This window comes from Danio rerio, chromosome 21 (genome assembly GCF_049306965.1).
Source record: "Danio rerio strain Tuebingen ecotype United States chromosome 21, GRCz12tu, whole genome shotgun sequence".
NCBI lineage: Eukaryota > Metazoa > Chordata > Actinopteri > Cypriniformes > Danionidae > Danio > Danio rerio.
The window spans coordinates 33,324,380-33,347,353 of NC_133196.1; the positions used below are offsets into that span (position 1 = coordinate 33,324,380).

The window sequence follows — 22,974 nt, forward strand, 5'->3', positions numbered from 1 at the left end:
GCATAAAAAGGTTTCTGTATTTATAACCACCACCTCAGAGAATATTGGGGGTCACGAGTCACTGGCATTGTCATTTTGGGGGTCGCGGGCTGAAAAGTTTGGGAACCCCTGTTCTAGATGATAATACATATGAGTTTCTGCAGTATCATGGCATATTAAAAGATTTATTCCAGACATTGAAAGTCATGGAATTTAGTATATTTTTGTATATCATAAGTTTTGAAATATAAGGCATTTTGTTTGTTATTTCTTCCCTCTATCAGTTTATTTTTTTCCATGGACCATTTTGATGGATGTAAGCAATACTATTGGTCCTAATGTATTTCCTGTATTACATTTTGAATTTCCATAGCTTCCAAGAATCCAAAAAAGTCCCTAAATGGATTAAATAATGTTATGGCAGCCATTTTAACATTAAGATACTATTGATTTGCCACTTGTCATAGTTATGAAACAGTTTGGTAAGAAGCTGGAATTGTTTATGGGCCACATTGAAATGGTCTATACTATGGTTTTATCATGTTGTTTCACATGTTTTGCCTATTGTTATGGTTAGGCTATTTTTCATGGCCGTTTTATTCATTTACCACTTCTTAAACGACAATCAAATGCTGCTGTATATGATAAAAAACTGTATGTTTAAGTTAATTTATCTGTTCATTGCTCAATTAGTCCATCCTGGACTTTGCAAGGAAGTTTTTCAACTCTTGTGGCCTAAATTGACAATATTAGGCAATATTTTCAGCATTTCTTGTGTTGTTTTGCTGGATAATATAAGTTTACACATCATAGTCCTTCATTACTTTACTTTTTTGACCTCCAGGATCATTGGTCATTGCAGTTTATATATAAGGAAGAAAACATCAGTGTGCGCACATCTAGGAAAATCTTCAAGGCTGGTGCTCTATCAAGCCAAAGACAATAGAAAAAGTAAAAAAAAACAAAATGACTTACTGTCACTTAAGCTCTTAAAATAAACAAAAAAAGTGTTTACCTCATTACCATTTGAAGCCTGCTACATCATATTTGATAAATGAGCTACTTTAAATTATCAAAATGAACAAAACTATTCAAATCTCTTTAACAATAGCAGCAAAAAAGTCATGTTGAAAAGCAGTCGACACAATGAATATAGTCTTGTTCAAATGGACTTGGGTTGATTGGAGTTATGATTGTCACTTGAAAATAGTGTTTAAAGCAGTCCAGTTCAGTCAAGGTTTGCTGTGCTATGCCTACGACTACTCAAGGTTACGCACACCACATGAGCACTTTCTATATGCGAATATACTGGTATTTAGTATAAAACAATGTAGATGTCATGGTAGGAATGGGAAGCATGCAGGAATTAAAAAAATGGCAAGCTCCTTTAAAATGTTGCACTATTTTCTTGATTTTGCACAGAGGGACTGCTCAACACAACAGATGCTTATTTTTATTTTCATTATAGGTCATGGAAATTCAGCCTTTTATTCTGAGAAAGTCAGGAATTTGACACTTGGCCTAGAATGAGAACCCTGTTAAAACATTTTTACCCAATACCACAGAGAAATATACTTACTTAGAAGTTAAACTTCTGACTGAATTTAACACAAATTGTCTTGTTATGATAATTAGTTTGCTATAAATGAAATAATAGCCTGTTACCAAGAATTGAAAACATTGGTTAACCAATGATTTTCTGCATCTGAATGATGACAAGATGGTAATTTTCGGTTTTGACCTACCAAAAAACAAAAAATCTGAGTACAATTGATTGCTCATTCTTTGTCAAGGATCTAGGGGTTTCTTTTGGATAACAGCCTAAAGCTGAATGAACAAATCAATTCTGTTGTCATTTCCAGTTTTATCTCTTTCATAGACAAGACAAATTTAAACTATGTAGAAATGGTATTGAGATTGTACGCATGCTTTTACTTCATCACCAACATATCTGTATTAGACAAAGTTGGTTTGGTCTATTAATAGTTTTTCACAAAAGAAGATAGATTTAAACATGTAATTGTTGACTTACTTACTAGTATTTACTTTTGCTGCCACGGAAGTCTCAGGTTTTGAACATTTGGGGTTTAGTAAATAGTAAATACATGTTCAAATATCTGCTATTTTGAAGCATTCCTTTAAAAGCTCAAGCATGGACCAGGGTTGAGGGTTTTTACAACTGTTTCAATCAGGATATTCATTCATGAATTCATTCATTTTCCTTCGGCTTAGTCTCTTTATTCATCAGGGGTCACCACAGCGGAATGAACCACCAACTTATCCAGCATATGTTTTACGCAGCGGATGCCCTTCCAGCTGCAACCCAGCACTGGGAAACATCCATACACACTCATTCAAAAACATACACTACGGACAATTTAGCTTACCCAATTCACCTATAGCGCATGTCTTTGCACTTAAGGAGGGAAACTAGAGCACCCCACACCAACACGGCGAGAACATGAAAGCTATACACAGAAACGCCAACTGGCCCAGCCGTGGCTCGAACCAACGACCTTCTTGCTGTGAGACGACAAGGCTAACTACCGAGCCACCGCACACATACTATGCCACAACTTTTGACAGACTTAGCTAAAAAATAATCAAGATAATAATTAAAAAGATGCCTAATCGATTATTCCATAAAGCTTTGTAATAAATGTTGAAATTCTTTTTAGTTTTAGCATTAGAGGAAACTACTGTCTACTGACAAAGAGAAGACAATCATCACTTTTAAATAAAATGTAAAATGGAATTTGATGTGCTAGGAGAAGCCACTGTGGGTCTTTTTTCTAATAAATTACTTCAGAAGATACTTAAGAAGATGAAGATGAAATGCAGTGAATGCAGTCATATCTGTGTTTTATGGCAGTTTAGAATGACCAAAACAACCTATCGAATGATCAATCTGGTTGTTTGGCTTGTTTGTCCTGCAGTGCCACCCCATTGCCCTCCAGTTCCAACAGAAAAGCAGTTTTCCATTGTGCTTTATAAATAGGCTATGTGCTCCTTAAAACAAAACAACATGCCTTTTTAATGCACTTGCTGGAATTTATTTGGTAAATATGTTTCCGTTGTGGTTTTTGCAAATTTTATCTTACTAAGTTGTGTGCATAATAGGGCTGTATGCTTCTGACTAAAATAAGATTCACAATTTATTTATTTATTTTTTGCTTAAAATCAAGATCACGATTTTCTCACGATTCTGTAGGTGTAAAATAAAGGATAATATGAGTCCGCTATTTTTATTGTTAATTCTCAAACATATGGTGAAACAACAATAATATTAGGCTTATGTGTAGGTCTGTTGGTTAAAATGTTACATTTTGTATAGACTTTGAATGGTGGAATTGAACGGAATTTAAATATGTCTTGTTTGCTAATTCACAGTAAAGTGATGACATCAGAATACAACTATTTATAATTCTGAAATTGAATTATTTAGACATACATAGATAGAGATGCTTGTCATTTGTCATTGACAACATTATTAGACCTGTTTTTTTTTTCACTGGTAAAACGAAACATTTGTCAGTATCAGTTTTCCTCTTGCATTATATTTAACATTATATAGGCTAGAGAAGTTATACTGACCCAGTAAACATTTATTTTCATGCGCAACACTTTGCTATGAAAGGAAAAAAAATCAAATGTTTGTCGTAATCATAACTCTAAAATGCGTTATGATCAATAAAATGATGTACGTGCTTTTAGTTTCACTTTCACTACAGAGTGCACTCATGTCATGGCCGCCGTCGCTTTGTGGAAGAAAAAAACAAACATGCAAATCATACTTCCCGAGCAACTCCCAAACAATCGCTCTCTGCAACAAACTGAACGTTATTTACAACTTTATTACCTTTTATTCACAGCCTATGCAGGTTCTGTTCATTAAAATAGACATTATAGGCAGGCACGCGTGCGTCCTCTCTGTAGTAAACAAACGTCAGCTCGTGTGATTTCACAGCCACGAATACATCATTACATTAAGAAAAAAAATTAAATTTTTGGGAGAATTATTCCTTATAAATACAGTAAATGACACTTTTAACACCATTTGAAGGTGTTCATGTTGCTGAGCAATGTATATAAAACAATATGAAGATATGTGCGACCATTTTTACGGTGACCCTGAAAATATAATTGGCTGAATCGTAGAAAAGCTGAATTAAGGTAGTGTGCTGGGTTTAATGGAGATTGCGATCTTTTTTTGATTAATCATGCAGCCCAGGTGCATAAGTTTTATTTTTTTTGTACATTTGCTTTTTAAAATATGCGCATTTTGATGTTCCCATTAAAAATTCTTTATTAGATGTTCAAAATGTGCATAAAAATATTTTAAAGGAAATATGGCTACTCATGAATGAATCAGCATTTTTGAGGAATCACTTGAACAAATTAAGTAACCAAAACATTTTTAATGGTATCTTGTTACCCTCTTTTTGTCGTAACAATGTAATTGCTACATTATTTTTCACAAATATCAGTGTTTATGTTTAAACTCACTCATGTTATTTTGGCTGATTCCCTGCTTTATTATGGGTTGCCACAGTGTAATGAAACGGCAATTATCTGGCTAATTGTCTAGCTGTGTTTTTACCCATCGGATGCTCTTGGTGCCACAACCCAGCACTAAAAGTACAGCTCTCAGTTCTGGAAAGCATTCACACACTAAAGCCAGTTTAGTTTATTCAATTAACCTCTATGACATCTCTATGGAACGTCACTGGTTCGAGTCCTTGGTGGGCCAGTCAGCATTTCTGTCTGGAGTTTCTATGTTCTTACTGTGTTTGTGTGGGTTTCCTCCAGGTGCTCTGGTTTCCCTCACAGGACTCAAACCAGCAACCTTTTTGTTGTGAGGCAACCTTGCTAACCACTTACCCACAGTGCCGCCCTATATTCAAACAATAAACTGTTATTATCCCAGTACTTCTGTGTAATACTGGTTGAAAAGCCTAAAGACTGAATCTATTTCAACCATACACACAGCTGCTTTCTTGTCGAACTGCCAGTATCTATATCATTTAAAGTCTTTCAGTATTGACACATATTTAAATATTGATATTTTTGACAACAATAACCTGTACCTGTGTTGGATTTAAATAGACACAAGACAAAGGGCCTCAGAAATGGCCCCAGTGGTGGTGATGACAATATAAGTGAACACCCAGTTTTATCCTCCTTCATTGTTGTTTCTCATTTTTATTGTCATTCACAAGATTCCCATCGTTTTTTGTACCAATCTCTCATCATTTGATATAGGTTTGAGGGCAAACGTGTAACGTATAGGTCTCTGGCGTTTGTGTGTCTGTGACAGAATAGCGGTGAGAATTGGCTGAAGTCACCACTTAGCTATTTGCCATCTCCCTCACAGAAATCCTTTTATCAATGGGATCAAAGTGTCCCCTCCAGTTATTTCTATTGTAACCAGTTTCATATTTTGACTGGTGTCAGGTTTTCACATGCATCTGTTTCCCTTGAACTTCCTCAGCATTTGATATCAGACTGTTTTGTAGTTAGGTACTTCCACACTGAGAAAATGACTCATTTTCTTCTTAAAAACAAGTTTTTTTTTGCTAAATTTCTTTTTTCTCTTATAAACAAAACTTGTTTTGTATGTAATTAATAGAAATTTAAGCTTGTTTTCTGGACAGTTGATAATTATTAACCAAGGCTAGTTTTATTGCTGTGTATCTGTCGTGTGAGTTTATTTCCTGTTCTCTGTACTAGTAAAGTCAGATTAAAGTCATGTGAAGAACTGTGAACGCTGGAACAGGAATGTGAAGTTACAACCTTTACCCCTTTTCGTCTGGGAGAATATATTCAGGATAGCAGTGTAACATGCAATGTTTATTATATAATTGTATTTAATTTGGTAGCACTGCATGATTTGCAGAAAAAAATAATATATATTGCAATATTTATCTGATCAAAGTTGTGATTTTAAAATAAGATTTGACACCATGTCATAAAAGAGCTTATGTTTAATGTGGTGGTTTTAATATTACCATAGGAAGACCAGGCATAATCACAAAGTACGCGATGCTACACTATGCTACTGTTTGTTTAAAACCTCTTAAACATTGTTGCAATTTTTTTCCAATAAAGTCGTTAGTTGTCATGACAAATTTAGAAAATAACTGCGGAATTTAAAATTAGGAATGTCCAGATCTTTCTTGACTTTACACAGAAACAGCAACTCGTGCGGCATGATATCACTTTGTCGCAGAGACACGATTGGTTAAATGCCAGCAAAGTAGAACAAGTATGAGTATGTATGCTATCTAGAGGTTTTTTAAAGTTGATGACGACAACATTGCCATAGCAAACTTTAAGATATTTGGGATTGCAAGAGGTGGAAAGGAAAAGGCTACATTTAACACAATAAACCTAGTATGGCACCTCAAAAATAAACAAATACAGCGAGTTTACCCAGGCGACCCAATCAAAGACGAATAAAATTAAAAATATGGAACATCCTGGATCTGTTTTTTCCCTCTTCTTTATTTTGATTTTTTTTGTATTATTGAAGTATTGGATCTGGTTTCGTATTATAGAAGTATTGGATCTGGTTTCGGTATCGGTAGATAGTCAAATCAAATGACTCGAGGGCAAAAAAACCTGATTGGGACATCCATATTTTAAATGAATGAATTGCATATAAGTTCTTATAGATGTATAGAACATTTACATTTAGTATGTGTTGTTCAGGATAATCTGCTTACAAGCTGTCAGAACTTTCAAAAACGATATGCTTGTTACAATATTTGATCGAGCATCAAAATAATCGCAGCTTTTGCAATTTAAAAATCGCACCCTTTCAAATTGCTATTTCGGTTTAAAAACAATTCAAATCATGCAGGCCTAAAATTTAGTTGTATATGTATTATTATAGTAACAATGCTTTTGATCTGTTTGTTGGTGCAAAACGAAATGAAACACAAAAGAAAACAAAATGTTTAAATAATAATAATAGTAATAATAGTAGTAGTACAGTAGTAGTAGTGATAATAATAATAATAATAATAATTCTTTCTTTTTGTACCCAACAAACAGATTAATGGCATTGTTACTATAATAATAGTAATAATAATCATAATAATAATAATAGTTGTAGTAGTACAGTAGTAGTTATAATAATGATAATAGTAGTAGTAGTAACAATAACAATAACGATAATAATAACAATTCTTTATTTGTGTACCCAACAAAAAGATCATATACAGGGTTACTATAATAGTAATAATAATAATTATCAATAATAATAATTATAATTTATTTTTATTGATAGAAAAACAACAGAAAAAACATTAAGCAATTCCTTTTGATCTGGTACAAAGATCATCTCAAACAAATGCAATAAAGCATTATGTTTGTGCCAAATAGGTGTCACATGCCATCCATTTGTTTTTCTATTTTAATTCAGACCAGGCAAGTGTGAAAGCACCCCTAGTTTTCTTTAAAAAAAAACACACACCCCAAACTTTTCAGTGCTAGCTTTTTTCAGTGTGTATTTTTGCACCACTAAAATTCACAATGAGCCCAGTGGCCTCCAGCTTCTGTAAATGAATGAAGTTCGGAACTACCAAAACTCTTTCTGGACTGGATGACCCAGCCAAAAATCAGAGGGAGAAGGGCATCTGACATTGTTAGTTTCTATTTCAGTAAAAAAATGTAACTTAAAGTGTAAATCCAGCTCTTTGGGCCCCAATGGTTTTCATGGGGATCCTCTCACTGGAATAAAGCCCTTCTGTGATCATTTAGTATTTCACCTGAGGTCTTTAACTGACACAGCTGGTTATTTAGGAGTACGTTTGACCTTCATGCGATATATCTTTGTCTGTTTTATCTGTGCAGGTGTTTCTTATGGAGCTGGAGAGGGGCCCAATGGCATTCCTAAACTGATGGATCTGCTTGATGAGCCAGTGCCTGGAGTTGGCACATATGAGGACTTTAACACTATTGATTGGGTCCGCGAGAAATCTAAAGACAGGGATCGCCACCGAGAGGTGACAATTTATTTTTTATTTTTTATTATTATTATTTTTTTTTACAAATTTATTGTGGAATATTGTACAATTCCAATCATGAAAAAGTTTAGATGTTTTGTTAAAATGCACTGTGATTGAAAAAAAAAAAAACTTTATTTCATTATTTAATTTATTTCAAGTTCAAAGAAATGTGTTCACTTAACAAATACATTTTCTTACTCTCTTTCCTTTGACTTTAGTCCTTAGATATATCAGGGGTCACCACAGCAGAATGAACCAACAATTCTTGTATATGTTTTACTAGTGGATGCCCTTTCAGCCAAATCAACACTAAGAGTAAACAAAGCCGTGAACCCCCAGTGCTGAAAAACACCCACCCATCTCATTTGCATACACACATTGATAGCCGTATCAATTTGAGCCTGAATTAGACAGAAAATGAATGACACAGCTGAACCTCATGCCTGCTCCCTAAAATAAACTCTGACAAGTGTCTTCACATATATTCGGAATAAGCATAAGTAAAATGAAACGTTCGCAAGTCTTTTGCAAGTTTGTTTTTTGAGATGTAGAATGCAGAGAAAGCTGATGCATAGAGAGACACTGAAAGCGACCACATAAAGAGACACTGCAGCGCTGCTTAAGATTGGGGCTGTTAACATCGGTTTGACGTATAAATATGAATTTGTAGCTAAATTGTTAGCGGTGCCAAACAACATTTCTCCTTGTTTACATCCACGCTACAACATACCATTAACGCTAGACACTATGCATGTAATAAAATAAACAAATAAAAATACTTACAAGTTATGGCTCACAATCCACAGCTTTTTCTACTATGGTTGGAGCTGCTCCTTCTTTGAGGAGTCTTTAGACAAATCCAGCATTGAACCGCGAGAGATTCTGGAAGCTGTCCTGTGTCAAATGCTATCTATAATTTTTAATAATTCTTTAGAACATAATTAAAGTTAAACTGTAAGCACTTCTGTCTTTGTAACGTGTACTTTGGAAGCCCAAATACAGAAACAGAAGAAGCTCTTTGGAAGTAGCAGCGTTTGGAGGCATTTTAGCTTTCTCTGCTGAAAGATTACAGCGTCTGTGGCCGTGCCCCTTCGCTGTGCATGGTGTGTGCGCATGGTAATTGCACGTAACCAGAAGCCCTTGTGATCTCTCTAACCCAGATCTATTTTTTGTATTGCTCAAATGTCATTCTCTGTAGGCTTTGCTAAGCTAACTCTGTTAAAGCCAATGTCTTCTTTTGCATTGAACTTTAAGCATATTACATTTGGAGATGTTTTATATGTTCACAAAGCTACATTACACATCAGCTAAAGTTTTAAATATGGTATCGTAGTAGACTACCCCTTTAAATGTAAATATTCCAAACCTCTAACGATTGAAGATGGTGATGACTATTAAACACGAGATAGCAGTCTTGTGAAAAGGGTCAATATAGCTTTGCAAATAATCAGGAAACAGTTTATGTGGTGTAAATCCCAATCAAGAAAACACACTTGAGCTTGTCTTCAATGCTTTTCAATTTTCTCTGTAAATTTTAGATCGCCATCAAGAGTAAAGAGTCAACCTGGGCTCTGCTGAAGAGAATCAGTGATGCCTTCTCCGGCTGGCTCCTCATGCTGCTCGTCGGACTGATGTCAGGTCAGTTCATCTCAATCAAAAGAAGTAATCACAAAACCAAGAATTCCTTTGTATCGCCAGACACTTTCATAGCATGTGCTGTTTTTATTGGATTCCAGGTGCTCTGGCGGGTGGGATCGACATCTCTGCCCACTGGATGACGGATCTGAAGGAGGGAGTGTGTCTGAATGGCTTTTGGTTTAACCATGAGCACTGCTGCTGGAACTCCAATGAGACCACCTTCCAGGAAAGGGACAAATGCCCCAAATGGAAAAGTTGGGCAGAGCTCATTGTGGGCACCAATAGCGGCCCTTTTGCCTACATTATGAATTACCTGATGTATGTGTCCTGGGCCCTGCTTTTCTCTTTCCTGGCTGTGTCTTTAGTCAGGGCCTTTGCTCCATATGCATGTGGCTCTGGAATACCTGAGGTAAGCTGAAGACATTTTGTGGTGGGTTACACAAGCTATAGTATATCGAGTTTGAAAGATATATTGATTTATATTTGTGCAAGGCAATATGCTTTAAATCGAACAGCTGTAATTCCATTTGAGCACATCTGAAAAATGGCTGCTGCGGGAACAGTGCATAATGTAATTTGTCCTGAACATGTCTAGTGTTTTATTTTAAGGGCTTTAAAATATGTAGTTGAACATTTCGCTTGAATTAAAGTTCTGCTGCTCTGACAGATACATGTGCTGCTGACAGACATACTCTATGCACTGTTTAATGCGTTGGAGATGGGGAGTGTAGAACTTGCATTTCACAGTTGTATTCACCATCTGTAAATGTTAGAACGCTATGAAAGTATTTCCAGCTGCATGCTAGTTTTAGTAACTACGTAAACTGGCACGTTGCTAATGCTGTAGTCAGAACTGTTTGACTAATTCAACAGTAGCACTTTAGCTTTATTAATTCTCACTGTTAACTGTAATACGCTAATTACCTGCTTATTTTAAATGTATTGGCTGCTTATTAGTACTAATAAAGTATGAACTTATTTTATAAAGTATTTCTTATTTTCTTCCCTAATTCTATTATACATGTTATGTACTTTTGGAATTATTAGTTAATTTCATGTGTGTTCAATAAAAATAATCAGGAAGAGTTTTCTTCAATGTTTAACATATTAGCAATTTATTGGATATAAATGAATAATCTAATTCACAGAATTTTGGTATCCTTAATGCAATGCAAAAGTCACATTCAGGAGGTGCGTACGGTTTTCATTTTCTGACTTAAATAGGCAGCTGATATTAACAGGTGGAGTTTAGTGAAATTAGTCACTTGTCAACCATTCTCCAGTTCTCCATTGGCCGCACCCATACATACGTCCTCATTTTCTATTAATTCTTTGCACAACATCAAAAGCAAAAGACTTCTCAACTGCAAATTTTGTGCTCACACAAAGTTTCGCTGCAGGGCTCAAGTTCATTTTAGACACTCAGGCTTTTGCATTCCTAGCAGCTTCATCTACTTCTGCAAAAATGCTTCATTAGTGTGCAAAACATATCACTCTTAAGAAGAAGTTCAGTTAATATATCACCTTTAAGCAATACAAATACAATTGTTTAATGAAAAGAAAAAGAGACAAAAATGTTTTAAATAATCCTTTGTAATTCCTTTTTCCCAACAAAACTAATCCCCTACCCAATTACTACCTTGCAAAGTATTATTAAGCAGCATATTAGTACTTTATAGAGCGAAAGGTCTTGGTCAATGGTTTGTTATTAGCAGAAATTATACTGAACCTTAAAATAAAATGTGACCAATTTAACTTCTCCACAATATTTTCATTTCTTCACTTACACATTACATTCATTTTGACAACCCTTAAACCTCCTCAAGACTTGTGAAAAATAAATCTGAATTTAAAATGATGGAGCAGCAAGATTATATGCAGGTTTAATTTTCTAATTAAATCCAGCATCAAAGTAATGGTTCAAATTGAAGCCAGCTCATTTATAAACAATCTGTTTTAACATTCAGTGCAAAAGAATTATTACTAGATTAAAGCTTAATCCTTGTTGGTGTAACCCACCCTTAGTGTCTCTATAATATTTGATCTTGCATTTCGATTGCTGTATAATGAATCCTAGGCCACAGTTAGAATGTCTTGCTTGACTCTCTAGATCAAGACCATCCTGAGTGGGTTTATCATCAGGGGATACCTGGGTAAATGGACTCTCATGATTAAAACCATCACCCTTGTGCTGGCTGTGTCATCTGGACTCAGTCTGGGCAAAGAAGGACCTCTGGTTCATGTGGCCTGCTGCTGTGCTAACATCTTATGCCATCTCTTCACCAAATACCGCAGGAACGAGGCAAAGAGACGAGAGGTAGGAGGAGTTACTCATAATAAGAACACATATGTGCTGGACAAAAATCAATAGCGATTAATCGCATCCAAAACAAAAGTTTGATTGTGATGAAACCCACTTTCGGTTGAAGTCTACTTCAGAATTAAAAAAAAAAAATGCTTAGTTATGGGCGTGGAGCTATGTGAGCAGAGGGAGGGGTGGGCATGGCCAGCAAAGCAAGGGGAAGGGAATGAACAACTGTCGGTTGGCTCACAAAATGAGACAAACCGTGAGGAGATAACATAATTTTATAGTTTATTTATCGTAATTTCGCATACATTCATTCATTCATTCATTCATTTTCTTGTTAGCTTAGTCCCTTTATTAATCCGGGGTCGCCACAGCGGAATGAACTGCCAACTTATCCAGCAAGGTTTTACGCAGGGGATGCCCTTCCAGCTGCAACCCATCTCTGGGAAACATCCACACACACATTTACACACACACTCATTTTCACCTGTATCGCATGTCTTTGGACTGTGGGGGAAACCGGAGAAAACCCACACGAATGCAGGGAGAACATGCAAACTCCACACAGAAATGCAAACTGACCCGAGGCTCAACCCAGAGACCTTCTTGCTGTGAGGCGACAGCACTACCTACTGCGCCACTGCTTCGCCAATTTTGCATACAGATAACTACAATTTGATATATCATCATAAAGATTATCATATTTATATGAACACTGTAAATGAGGAGGACACAGTGGATAGTAGTGCAGCAGGTCTCTTTTCAAGTCTATTTCAACCATTAGCGCTGCCGGTAATCGGGAGGATTTTAAACATAGGCGAACACAGCGGCATGGATATAGGCAAAGGGTTTGAATGGTATCAAACTCAACTGATAAAAGACAAAGTCCACCGTTCTCCAATTCTCTTACAGCTCTTCTGACAAAAATGCTTGCTGCAAATCAACAGCTTTGCTGTATCAGCTCTGACAGCATCACAATGAAAAACATGCAACAAACCTCGTGGATCATGGAAACAAACACGTATGACCCATGTCATGCGGTCTCACCTATTCAGTGGGTCTCACTGCTTGTCAGGTCTGCCTTGCTTTCGGAAAGCAGTGCTCTTATGAATAATTAAGAAGCAGGGTCTTTTTAAAATATATATAAAAAACTCTGCTATGAATAATAATGAGAAACCAAAGTGTCATCACTCCACTAGCAGATTCGTGCTACGTCAAAGATTTTAATCCCACCTCAAAAATGATTTTAAACCCGGAAGATTAAATTAACTGACGAAAGCTTAAAACTATCCAGTTTTCCCCACAATTAAAGCTGACAGGTGCTAACGTTGTCTTAAATAATGCTCAACACACACAAATCTGTTAAAATGTAAAAAAAAAAAGTACTTGAGGATGTCTTGAACCTTGAAAAGCTGCCATTAAAATTCTTTTAACATTCAGTATAAATCGAAATACAGCAAACGTAATATTTTACAACATTTTAAAATCCTTCTATGGCGTCTGCCAAGTCGAGTAATTTCTGCTTCTTTTTTAATAGTTATCAAGATTTTGTTAAAAAAAATAAAATAAAAAAATTTAGGCATTTCTTAACATTTGGATTCTCTGAATGTATACTGTACACTGTTGTTACATTTAATGTCAGTGACATTGTTTAAATACTTCAAATATATAAGTCTGACTATTAATCTTTCTAATACACGCTGTGCTTTTAAATTTTATCAATCAAAAAATTCTCAAAAAAAATTGTTCAAACAAAAACAACAGCATTGATTTCTAGAAATTTCAAGTAAAAAAAAAAACATTTCTTGAAGAGCTAATCAGCATGATCATGTAATATTGAAGTCTGAAAATTCAGCTTTGCATCCCAAAAGTAAATTACCTTTTAAAATATATAAAAATAGAAAACACTTACTTTAAATTGTAAGAGCTTTTCATAACATTACCTTTTTTGTGTTTTTCCTCTAATTGTTGTAGAAACTCTCAGACTTCTATCTCACATTTGTTTCTCTCTAAAAATACAGCGGCTCTGAGGGGCATTTGTTGTGTTACATTTTTGAGGCTTACCACTAAGGACATGCTGGATGCCTGCCTTCGTGGTTTAACGTTTTAAACATACCCATTGTGAGAATGTTTTTATTGACATCACAAAGTGGAGACCAAACATAAGATTCGCGTTATGTTTTTATATTTGAGGCCTGTGTTGATCTCAACTTTTTCTGTGATAAGCATGATCTAATGTTTCACTTTTGTTCTTCTTCTTTTTGGATTTTCATTAGGTATTGTCTGCCGCAGCAGCTGTTGGTGTGTCTGTAGCTTTTGGCGCACCGATTGGTGGAGTTCTCTTCAGTCTGGAAGAGGCAAGCACTTCTAACATGTTTACATATTGTCAATGTTGTCTAGGGTCCATTTTAATGACTAGAATTAATTAAATGCACTATAACAACAATACAGTGGAGATCAATATTCAAGAACATTTGATATACTCATTGTATCTTCATTATTCAAATTTCAAAGGAATTTTACTTTCGGATATACTTTTAGAATAGTCCCTCACAAAATAATCAAGACAATTTAACAAAAACCCTTTTTAATGGAAGAAAGCAGTGATCAAACTAAGAGACATGCAATGATTGTGACACAAAGAAAATTTGAAACAAAAACTGCAGTCAAAAGTGAAAAGTAAATGCTTTGAATGACTTGTGAACATCTTCGGCCACTGGACATCACTAGCAGAAGCACATCTCTAAAGAGAAGTTGTTGAAGATAAGAGGCACTAGCTTGTGGTTGTTGTTCTTGTTATTTTTCCAACTCCCCAAACTTGCAGACCTCCTTGCTTCTCTATGCAGACCTTCAGAGGTATAACAACTTTCTAAACAACTTAAACCATGACAAAGACTATAGAATACACAAGACATGTCTCCCGTTTAGTTTTGAATGGGAAAAAGTGTAACAGTTGATATGGTGAAGCCCTGCCCCCACCATCTATAACAGGAGCCAGTCATCGATTGCTATAGACTGACATTTCTTCGGGGAGAAGCTCGGACTAGACGTGTGCTTTTACTTTTTTTATTTTTGTGGTCAAAAACTGCACAAATCTCCATGAATACTTGCCTCACAGACATTTAAAATAAATCCACATAAAGCTTGAAATCTGTACTTTAAAATGAACCCGCTACATTTGAAAACAAATGTTTTTTGGTTGAAACAAACGCAAGGTACAGTCTGTTCTGTCAACAAAAATTAAGATTATTATCCAGAGGACGATAGAATGGCCATTAAGGATGGTGTCATGATCTTGTTCTTGTGTGAAATGGCTTGCCTTAAAGGGACTTTGACCATGACCATCTATACAGCAACATCCACGACGATATGGCAGCTTAAACAATGACTATTGTCTGTCTCAGAGAGAACACATGTATCCCTTCTTGGCATGAAGGTATTTGCAAAAGTTGTTCCATTCAGATCCAGCATTGTGTTTGGATGACACTGTCTGAGTTGGCCACCGGGTGAGTCAGCCACCCCCGGCGTGGACAATATTTGCATAGGCCAAGTCCACAGTTAGAATTGTGTTTTTAAAGATTGTATGATTCATAAGCAAGTTTGCATACATTGTTGTATCGTAAACGGCATGTATTAAGTATAAACAATTTGGTAAAAAGAAATTTATAAGAAAAAATGTCTGCAACACATCATTTTGATGGTCCATTTGACTATTAGTAGACTGTCTGCTTAATATATGTAGATTCTGCTCCTTTATCAGACATTTAACTGACTATAAGAAACTTTGCAAGTACATATCAGCTTACACTAACCCAGGGCTTAATTTGTGCTGGAAGATGCCGGATCCGGCACCTCTGAGATCTAGTCCGGCACCTCATTTTACAGATCCCCCTTTTCAACCACCCTCCTCCCTCATCCGCTGTTCTCTTTCACTTTCTTCTGCCACTCCCCAACCCTCTTCATTTTCCTCCATGACACCCCTCCAATGACCCGCCAGCCCCCCCGCTTATCAGTTTCATCTGCAACAACCCCCCCTGTGTGGCACCTCTACATCCTCGGTTAACATGCCGGATCCGTTAACCCGATTTGTTTTGGGACCTTGCAATTCACAAACTAAGCACTGCACTAACCCCAACCCCAACCTAACAGTCTAATTATAATCTAATGAGAATTAGTTGGCATGTGGATGCAATGTGGCTTAAATTCAACAAACAGACCATCAAAATAAAGTGTTACCATTTTTTTCAATTTGTTTTTATTTGTAAAATGGTATTACTTTTGATCAGTGAAGATCCTCTTTTTCATGGCAAAACCAGTTTGGGAAGTTTGAGGCTGGTATGAACAGCCAATGCTGATTAGATTAGTCTGTGATGCTGATATTGTCCTCTCTCTGTGATCAGTTTCAGGCATAAAAAGCAGTTTTACAAGTTGTGGTCATTGACTTTTCACTTTAAATGGTACAGAAAAGTCAAGCGATTCATTCAGTCATCATGAGAAGTGAAATCCTCATTCCTACTGTCAACAACTGATAAAATTAAAGAAGAATCAAAGCAGATCCTGGGTTTAACGCATTACTTTCAACTCTCATGTCCAAGGCTGCATCTTAAATAAGAGGATGTTCATGTTCAAACTAAATCAAAATTCCAATTTCAAGTGAGATTTTAAATTTCCATAATGGTTGAGATTGCATTTTAGCGTTAATCATAACACTGGTCATCACCAGTCTCTAACAGGTCATCAAAAGTGTTTGCCTTTGCTGTAATCTTGATCGGCTCTTTTCCAGTCTCTTTCACAGTTTATTGACTGCAGTTTCATAGCCATAACATTTTCACCAAGGATTTTCATCAAGTTTGTTTCAGCAGAGGCTGATGGTAAAAAAAAAAAGATTTAGTCGTGCGAACCAACAATAAAGCAGTGTCTGCTGCTGGCTATTTAAATTTAGCAGGTTTGGTGTCTCTTGTCACAAATCCAGTATTGCCGGTAGTGACTTTTCTCTCAGACTAATCTGTGATCAACAGCTTGCTTGGAACCTCAACCAGGATGGTACTAAAAAAAGTACCAGTTACTTCCAAGTATGAAATCCCAAAAAGAGAGTGGTACAGAATCGCTCCATTCAGAGGAAAAGCACCTCTATAAATGTCATCAATTGTATTAAATGTCAACACTTATGGACCCTTTACCCGTTATGACGTGTTTAACCGTCATCAGCCTCTTAATTCCTTGGACGTTTTTAATGTTTAGAATTTTTTTTTAACAATGTATTATTTCATCTTTGCAAGACCTAACAAAAAAACAATTACTGCTTGTCTGAGGCATTTGAAATGCAGCATCTATGGGCAGGAGAGTAATTATTCTGGCTGTCATCATCCATTTTTTTCCTTTTTCTGAAAGTCTTAATAACATCATCGAGTTTTTGTTTAATTATTTCAGCCAGTAAGATTGTAAAAAAAAATCATTTGTTGTACTCCCCCATTCACTGCTCTCTAAGTTTAGCCAACTATGACGACTTTCACTACAGAGATACGCAGAAATGTGAAAAGGGATTTTATTGTAAAATACAGTTATTTACATAGATAATGTACATAATGTCTTTATCTTTTTTACTTGTAGGTGAGTTATTACTTCCCCCTGAAGACTCTCTGGCGCTCTTTCTTTGCTGCACTGGTAGCAGCCTTCACCCTTCGCTCCATCAACCCGTTTGGTAACAGCAGGCTGGTGCTCTTCTATGTGGAGTTTCACTCCCCCTGGCATTTGCTGGAGCTCATACCGTTCATCCTGCTGGGTATATTCGGGGGGATCTGGGGTGCATTCTTCATCCGGGCCAACATTTGGTGGTGTCGGCGACGTAAGACCACTCGTCTGGGCCATTACCCTGTGCTGGAGGTGCTGGTTGTGACAGCAGTCACGGCTGTGTTGGCGTTTCCCAACAGCTACACGCGCATGAGCACCAGTGAGCTGATCTCAGAGCTGTTCAATGACTGTGGCTTGCTGGATTCCTCGCAGCTCTGTAACTACTCCAATGTGAGCGTCACCAAGAGCAGCAGTGATGCTCTGCCGGACAGACCTGCGGGACCTGATGTCTACACCGCCATGTGGCAGCTCTCGCTCGCGCTCATCTTCAAGATGCTCATCACTGTGGTGACCTTCGGCATGAAGGTACAGGCATCCGACAGCCCTTTAATATTCAATCCATCTTTTCCTCTTTTCCATTTGTCTATATTCTGTCCTTCCATCCAGCCTTCCTTTTTTGTTCACTTAAACCTCTTTCCTTTCTGTTTTTGTCTTATGTAATGTATTCATTATTTCTCTCATTTACCCATTTTATCCAACCTTTTTTTATTTATTGTTTTACCCCCCCTTTTCCGTCATCAGTTCATCTTCCTTGCTTTGTTCCTTCTTTTAATTTTTGCGTCCATGCTTTCTTTCTTTCTTTCTTTCTTTCTTTCTTTCTTTCTTTCTTTCTTTCTTTCTTTCTTTCTTTCTTTCTTTCTTTCTTTCTTTCTTCATTAATCTATCCTTTGTCATTGTTTCCTTTTATTTATCTGTATATGTATCCATGTTTTCACCTTTCTTTTATTCTCCATCTTTTCTTCCTCCTTTTCTTTTATGTATTTCATTCTTCTATTCATGCATCAATCCATCCTTAATTCCATTGTCATTAGTCATTTAATTCTTTATCCTTCTATCAATCTAATTTTCCCTCGTTTTTTTCACAATCCGTTGGTATTTTCTTTCTTTCATCTTTCATTGTTAATCACTTATTCAATCGTTCATCTATCCTTTCCTCCCCTTTCTTGCCTTTTAATTTTCCATCTATCCTTTATTCAACCCCATTTTATTTCTCTCATCCATTCATCCATCCATCCATCTGTGATTTTTTATTATTTGTCTGTCCTTACTTCTATCTAGCCTTTCTTTCATCTAGCCGTTCTTCCTGTCTTTCATCTAGCCTTTCTTCCTTTCTTTCATCTAGCCTTTTTTTCATCTAAACTTTATTCCATCCCTTCATTAATTTGTTCATCCATCCATTTCACAAGCATCCATTTCTTTTCATTTTATTTTTTCTTTTCTATTTCATTCATGTCTTTCATTCATTCATTCACCCTATATTTCACCCATCAGTCTGTCTTCCTTGCATTGTTTCTTCCTTTAATTTAAAAATTTTATTGTAATTTTTTCTGTCTTTCCTTCCTTCCTCCCTTGCGTTTATTTATCTGTCTACTGTGGTTTCATTTGTCAGTTTCCACATAACTGTCCAATAACTTTTTCCATTCTTTCTGTCATCCATCGTTGTCCTCTTTTCATCGACCATACATTCTTTCCATCTTTCTTCTATTCTCTCTTTCCTTTCTCTTTTCCTTTTGTTCATTCATTACCCATCTATACATTAACCCATCCTTTATTCCATTATCATTTTTTTTCTTTGTCTTTCCTTTCATTCATTTCTTTGTTTCTTTTTTTCATCCATTTGTTCTATTTTCATTTACTTTTTTATCCATCTATCAATCTATTATTCCCATCTTTCACCAATCATTGTTTCTTCCTTCCATCTTTCAATTTTCAACACTTATTTAATTATTCATCCTACATTTCCTTTTTTTACCTTTAATTTTTCCATCTATCTTTCTTCAACCCCATTTCATTTCTTTGTTTCATCTATCCTTTTTTCCCATCTCTCCTTACTTCATTTTGTCATCCACCTAGCCTTTCTTCTATCAGTCTTTACTTCGTTTTTCCATCCATCTAGCTCAGGGATGGGCAAACTCAGTCCTGGAGGGCAGAGTCCCTGCAGAGTTTTGCTTCAACACTACTCAATCACCTAAACATGCTACAGTGTCTTCAAGATCACTAGACAGTTATAGACAAGTGTGTTTGATTAGGATTGGATTTAAATTCTGCAGGACACCAGGCCTGATGCCTATCCCTGATCTAGCCTTTATTTTATTAGTCCTTACTTTGTTCTACCATCCATCTAGCCTTTCTTCCATCAATCCTTTCTTCATCTTTTCAATCTATTTATTTTCTCCTCCTTTAATCGATTATCCCTATTTGCTTAGTTCTTTCATGTCATTCTTCTATAGATCCTTTTCTTGTATCTTTTAAATCTATTCTTCATTTCATCATCCTTCTGACCTACCTTCATTTGTTCCTTACATTAATTCGTTCATCCATCTATTTCACATGCATCCATTTCTTTTTATTTTAGTTCTTCCTTTCCTATTTTATTCATATATCCTCTATTACTTCTTTCCTCATTCATTCATCCTATATTTTCCCCCACACCTTCATCAACCATCATTAAGGTCTTGAGAGTTTTTTTATTGTTGATAGTTTAATGTTTGTGTACTGTTTTGTTCTCTGTGCTCCCCCAGTTGCCCTCTGGTCTTTTCATCCCCAGTATGGCAGTGGGAGCAATCGCAGGCAGGCTGCTTGGTGTGGGCATGGAACAGTTGGCATATTACCACCACGACTGGGTGATCTTCAGAGGCTGGTGCTCACCTGGAGCAGACTGCATCACCCCCGGCCTCTATGCAATGGTGGGTGCTACTGCGTGCTTAGGTAAGGGTTTATTTAAACTGATTTCTGACCATTGGTGGCTTGTCCTCCAGATATATATATATATATATATATATATATATATATATATATATATATATATATATATATATATATATATATATAAATTATTTTTTTAATCCAATCTTGTGTTTCTTTTAAAGGCGGTGTGACCCGTATGACCGTCTCACTGGTGGTCATCATGTTTGAGCTAACAGGTGGTCTGGAATACATCGTGCCTCTCATGGCTGCAACCATGACTAGTAAATGGGTGGCAGATGCTCTGGGTCGAGAGGGCATCTACGAGGCCCACATTCGACTCAACGGTTACCCCTTCCTAGAGTCGAAGGAGGAATTTAGCCACAAAACGCTAGCCATGGATGTGATGCGACCCCGCAGGAGCGACCCACCTCTGTCTGTAATCACGCAGGATGGCATGAATGTGGAGGAAGTGGAGTCACTTATTGCTGAAACGTCATACAGCGGTTTTCCTGTGGTGGTCTCGCATGAGTCTCAAAGACTTGTGGGCTTTGTGCAGCGCAGGGATTTGGTCATCTCTATTGGTAAGAAATTACTTTAAAGGAATAGTTTGCCCCCAAACTCAAAGTTGTATCATGTTTTACTCATCCTTCGCTTATCAAAAAACATGGAGGAGGATTTTTTTCTGGTTTGCACAAAAGAAGGTATTTTGAAAAATGTTGGAAACCATTGACTTTCATAGTAGGAAAACAAATACAATGGAAGTCAGTGGTTACAGGTTTACAACATTTCTGTCAAATATCTTTTGTGTGAAAGCATATAAAGCTATTAAACCACTTGGTATCGAGTAAATTTTGGATGAACTATTTCTTAAGTGGATTCTAAAAATGTTGATATTTTCATACTTGTAGTATGTCTGCCTTGTTCAGATACAGGGAGTTAAAAGGATAGTTCACCTAGAAATAATATGTTTCTGGTAATTTACTTGCACTCACACTATTCAAGTTGTAGGGGAACCTTTTTCTACAGCGGAATATTAAAGACTATTTTTATGATAAAATAAAATGGTTACCAGAGTAAAAAAAAAAACAAAAAAAAAACATAAAGACAAAACAAAATGAATACCCATGGTTCCTGATAATGAGCCTTTTTAAACTATAGGTTATTGGTTTTTACAAGAAATCATCATCTCTTATCCACAGCCTCAGCATGTATCAGAAAGCTGGGAATCTGTGACAAGTTATTAATCAGGGCTCGAAATTGCGACCGAAATTTTATCTAATGTTATGTGACCTCAAAATATATTTGGAAGCACTTGTGCGAGTGCATAAAATTTATGTTGAGTGACCAGTTTTCACAGCAAAATGTTCACCGCATGCGCAGAATTAGGAGGCATTCACGCATTAAGCATCTTTGCACCTCAAAACGCCATACACAGCTCTCAGGAATGGTTTAAAACAGTTGACATGAAAACTTGCCGCAGCAAACAAAGCACGCTATGCTTACCCAGCCTTTAAGCTCTTTTTATAGGCCCACTGCACTAGAACAGAACGCAAATGGATTTGTTAATATCAGCTATCAATCACTCAGTTCCGATGACAGGGAGCTATGTGTGAAATGTAAAGGTCTGGATCTGAGAGAATGAAAACAACACTGGCAAATGTAGTTTTAGAAACCACCTAAAGTTACAAATAATGGCACATCTTAGTGAACATGTAATGAATGTCAATCCAGCATTTACACTTTTCGAAGAGTGGATAAAAAACTTCCAGTGTTTAAAGTCCACTATGAAAATGACTAAAGCATTCACTGTAAAGCCGGTGAGATGGAGTTTGCAGGTAACAATGTTTGCCATTGATGCTACATATTTTAAGCACTAGACGTTCTAACGTTATTCAATCCTTCATTTAATCTTCACGATGCTTTCAGTGCACTATAAGTGAACTAGGTAAACTAAATTCACCATAGTGTGTGTGTGTGTGTGTGTGTGTGTGTGTGTGTGTGTGTGTGTGTGTGTGTGTGTGTGTGTGTGTGTGTGTGTGTGTGTGTGTGTGAATGTGAATGTGAATGTGAGAGTGTATGGGTGTTTTCCAGTACTGGGTTGGGGCTGGAAGGGCATCTGCTGCCTAAAGCCCGGTTTATACTTCTGCGTCAACTGATTGGCGTGACCCACGGCGCATGCCTTGTGCGTTGTCGTGCATTAATACTTCTATGCGCTGTTTATGTTGCTCTGCAATAACACTTCAGAAACGCTAGCTGGTGGTGAGGTTTTTATGTTCCTCTGGGTCGAGTGTCTTTGCTGGTGTTTTGTTTTTTTCTGAAAGTTACCTTAATATAGAAGTAGCTCAAACTTGCGTGCAACAAATTTAATCATAAGGTAAACACAAAACAGAACTTTCCATCTGGACCCCCTTCACAGGACTTTGCACGGCTTTCAGTCCCGCCCACATTTGTCAGCACTACCAAGCTGACCAATCACAGAGCTTGCGCTTTGCATCGTAA

At 36.5% G+C, this 22,974-nt stretch overlaps 1 protein-coding gene across 12 annotated transcripts in view; it reads left to right on the forward strand.

Annotated features, from left to right (window-relative positions):
• Positions 1–22,974, forward strand: part of clcn5a (chloride channel, voltage-sensitive 5a) — a 33,213-nt gene that overhangs the window by 3,341 nt on the left and 6,898 nt on the right. For all 12 annotated transcript variants that reach the window (XR_012397248.1, XR_012397247.1, XR_012397249.1 and 9 more), the window contains exons 3-10: positions 7,837–7,988; positions 9,530–9,629; positions 9,728–10,038; positions 11,740–11,946; positions 14,214–14,294; positions 17,548–18,093; positions 20,310–20,496; positions 20,658–21,056. Coding sequence is in view for 1 of the 12 variants with exons in the window: in XM_001920748.8 (XP_001920783.2) it covers positions 7,837–7,988; positions 9,530–9,629; positions 9,728–10,038; positions 11,740–11,946; positions 14,214–14,294; positions 17,548–18,093; positions 20,310–20,496; positions 20,658–21,056 (1,983 nt within the window). In the remaining 11 variants the exon portion in view is untranslated. The remainder of the gene's footprint in view (positions 1–7,836; positions 7,989–9,529; positions 9,630–9,727; positions 10,039–11,739; positions 11,947–14,213; positions 14,295–17,547; positions 18,094–20,309; positions 20,497–20,657; positions 21,057–22,974) is intronic.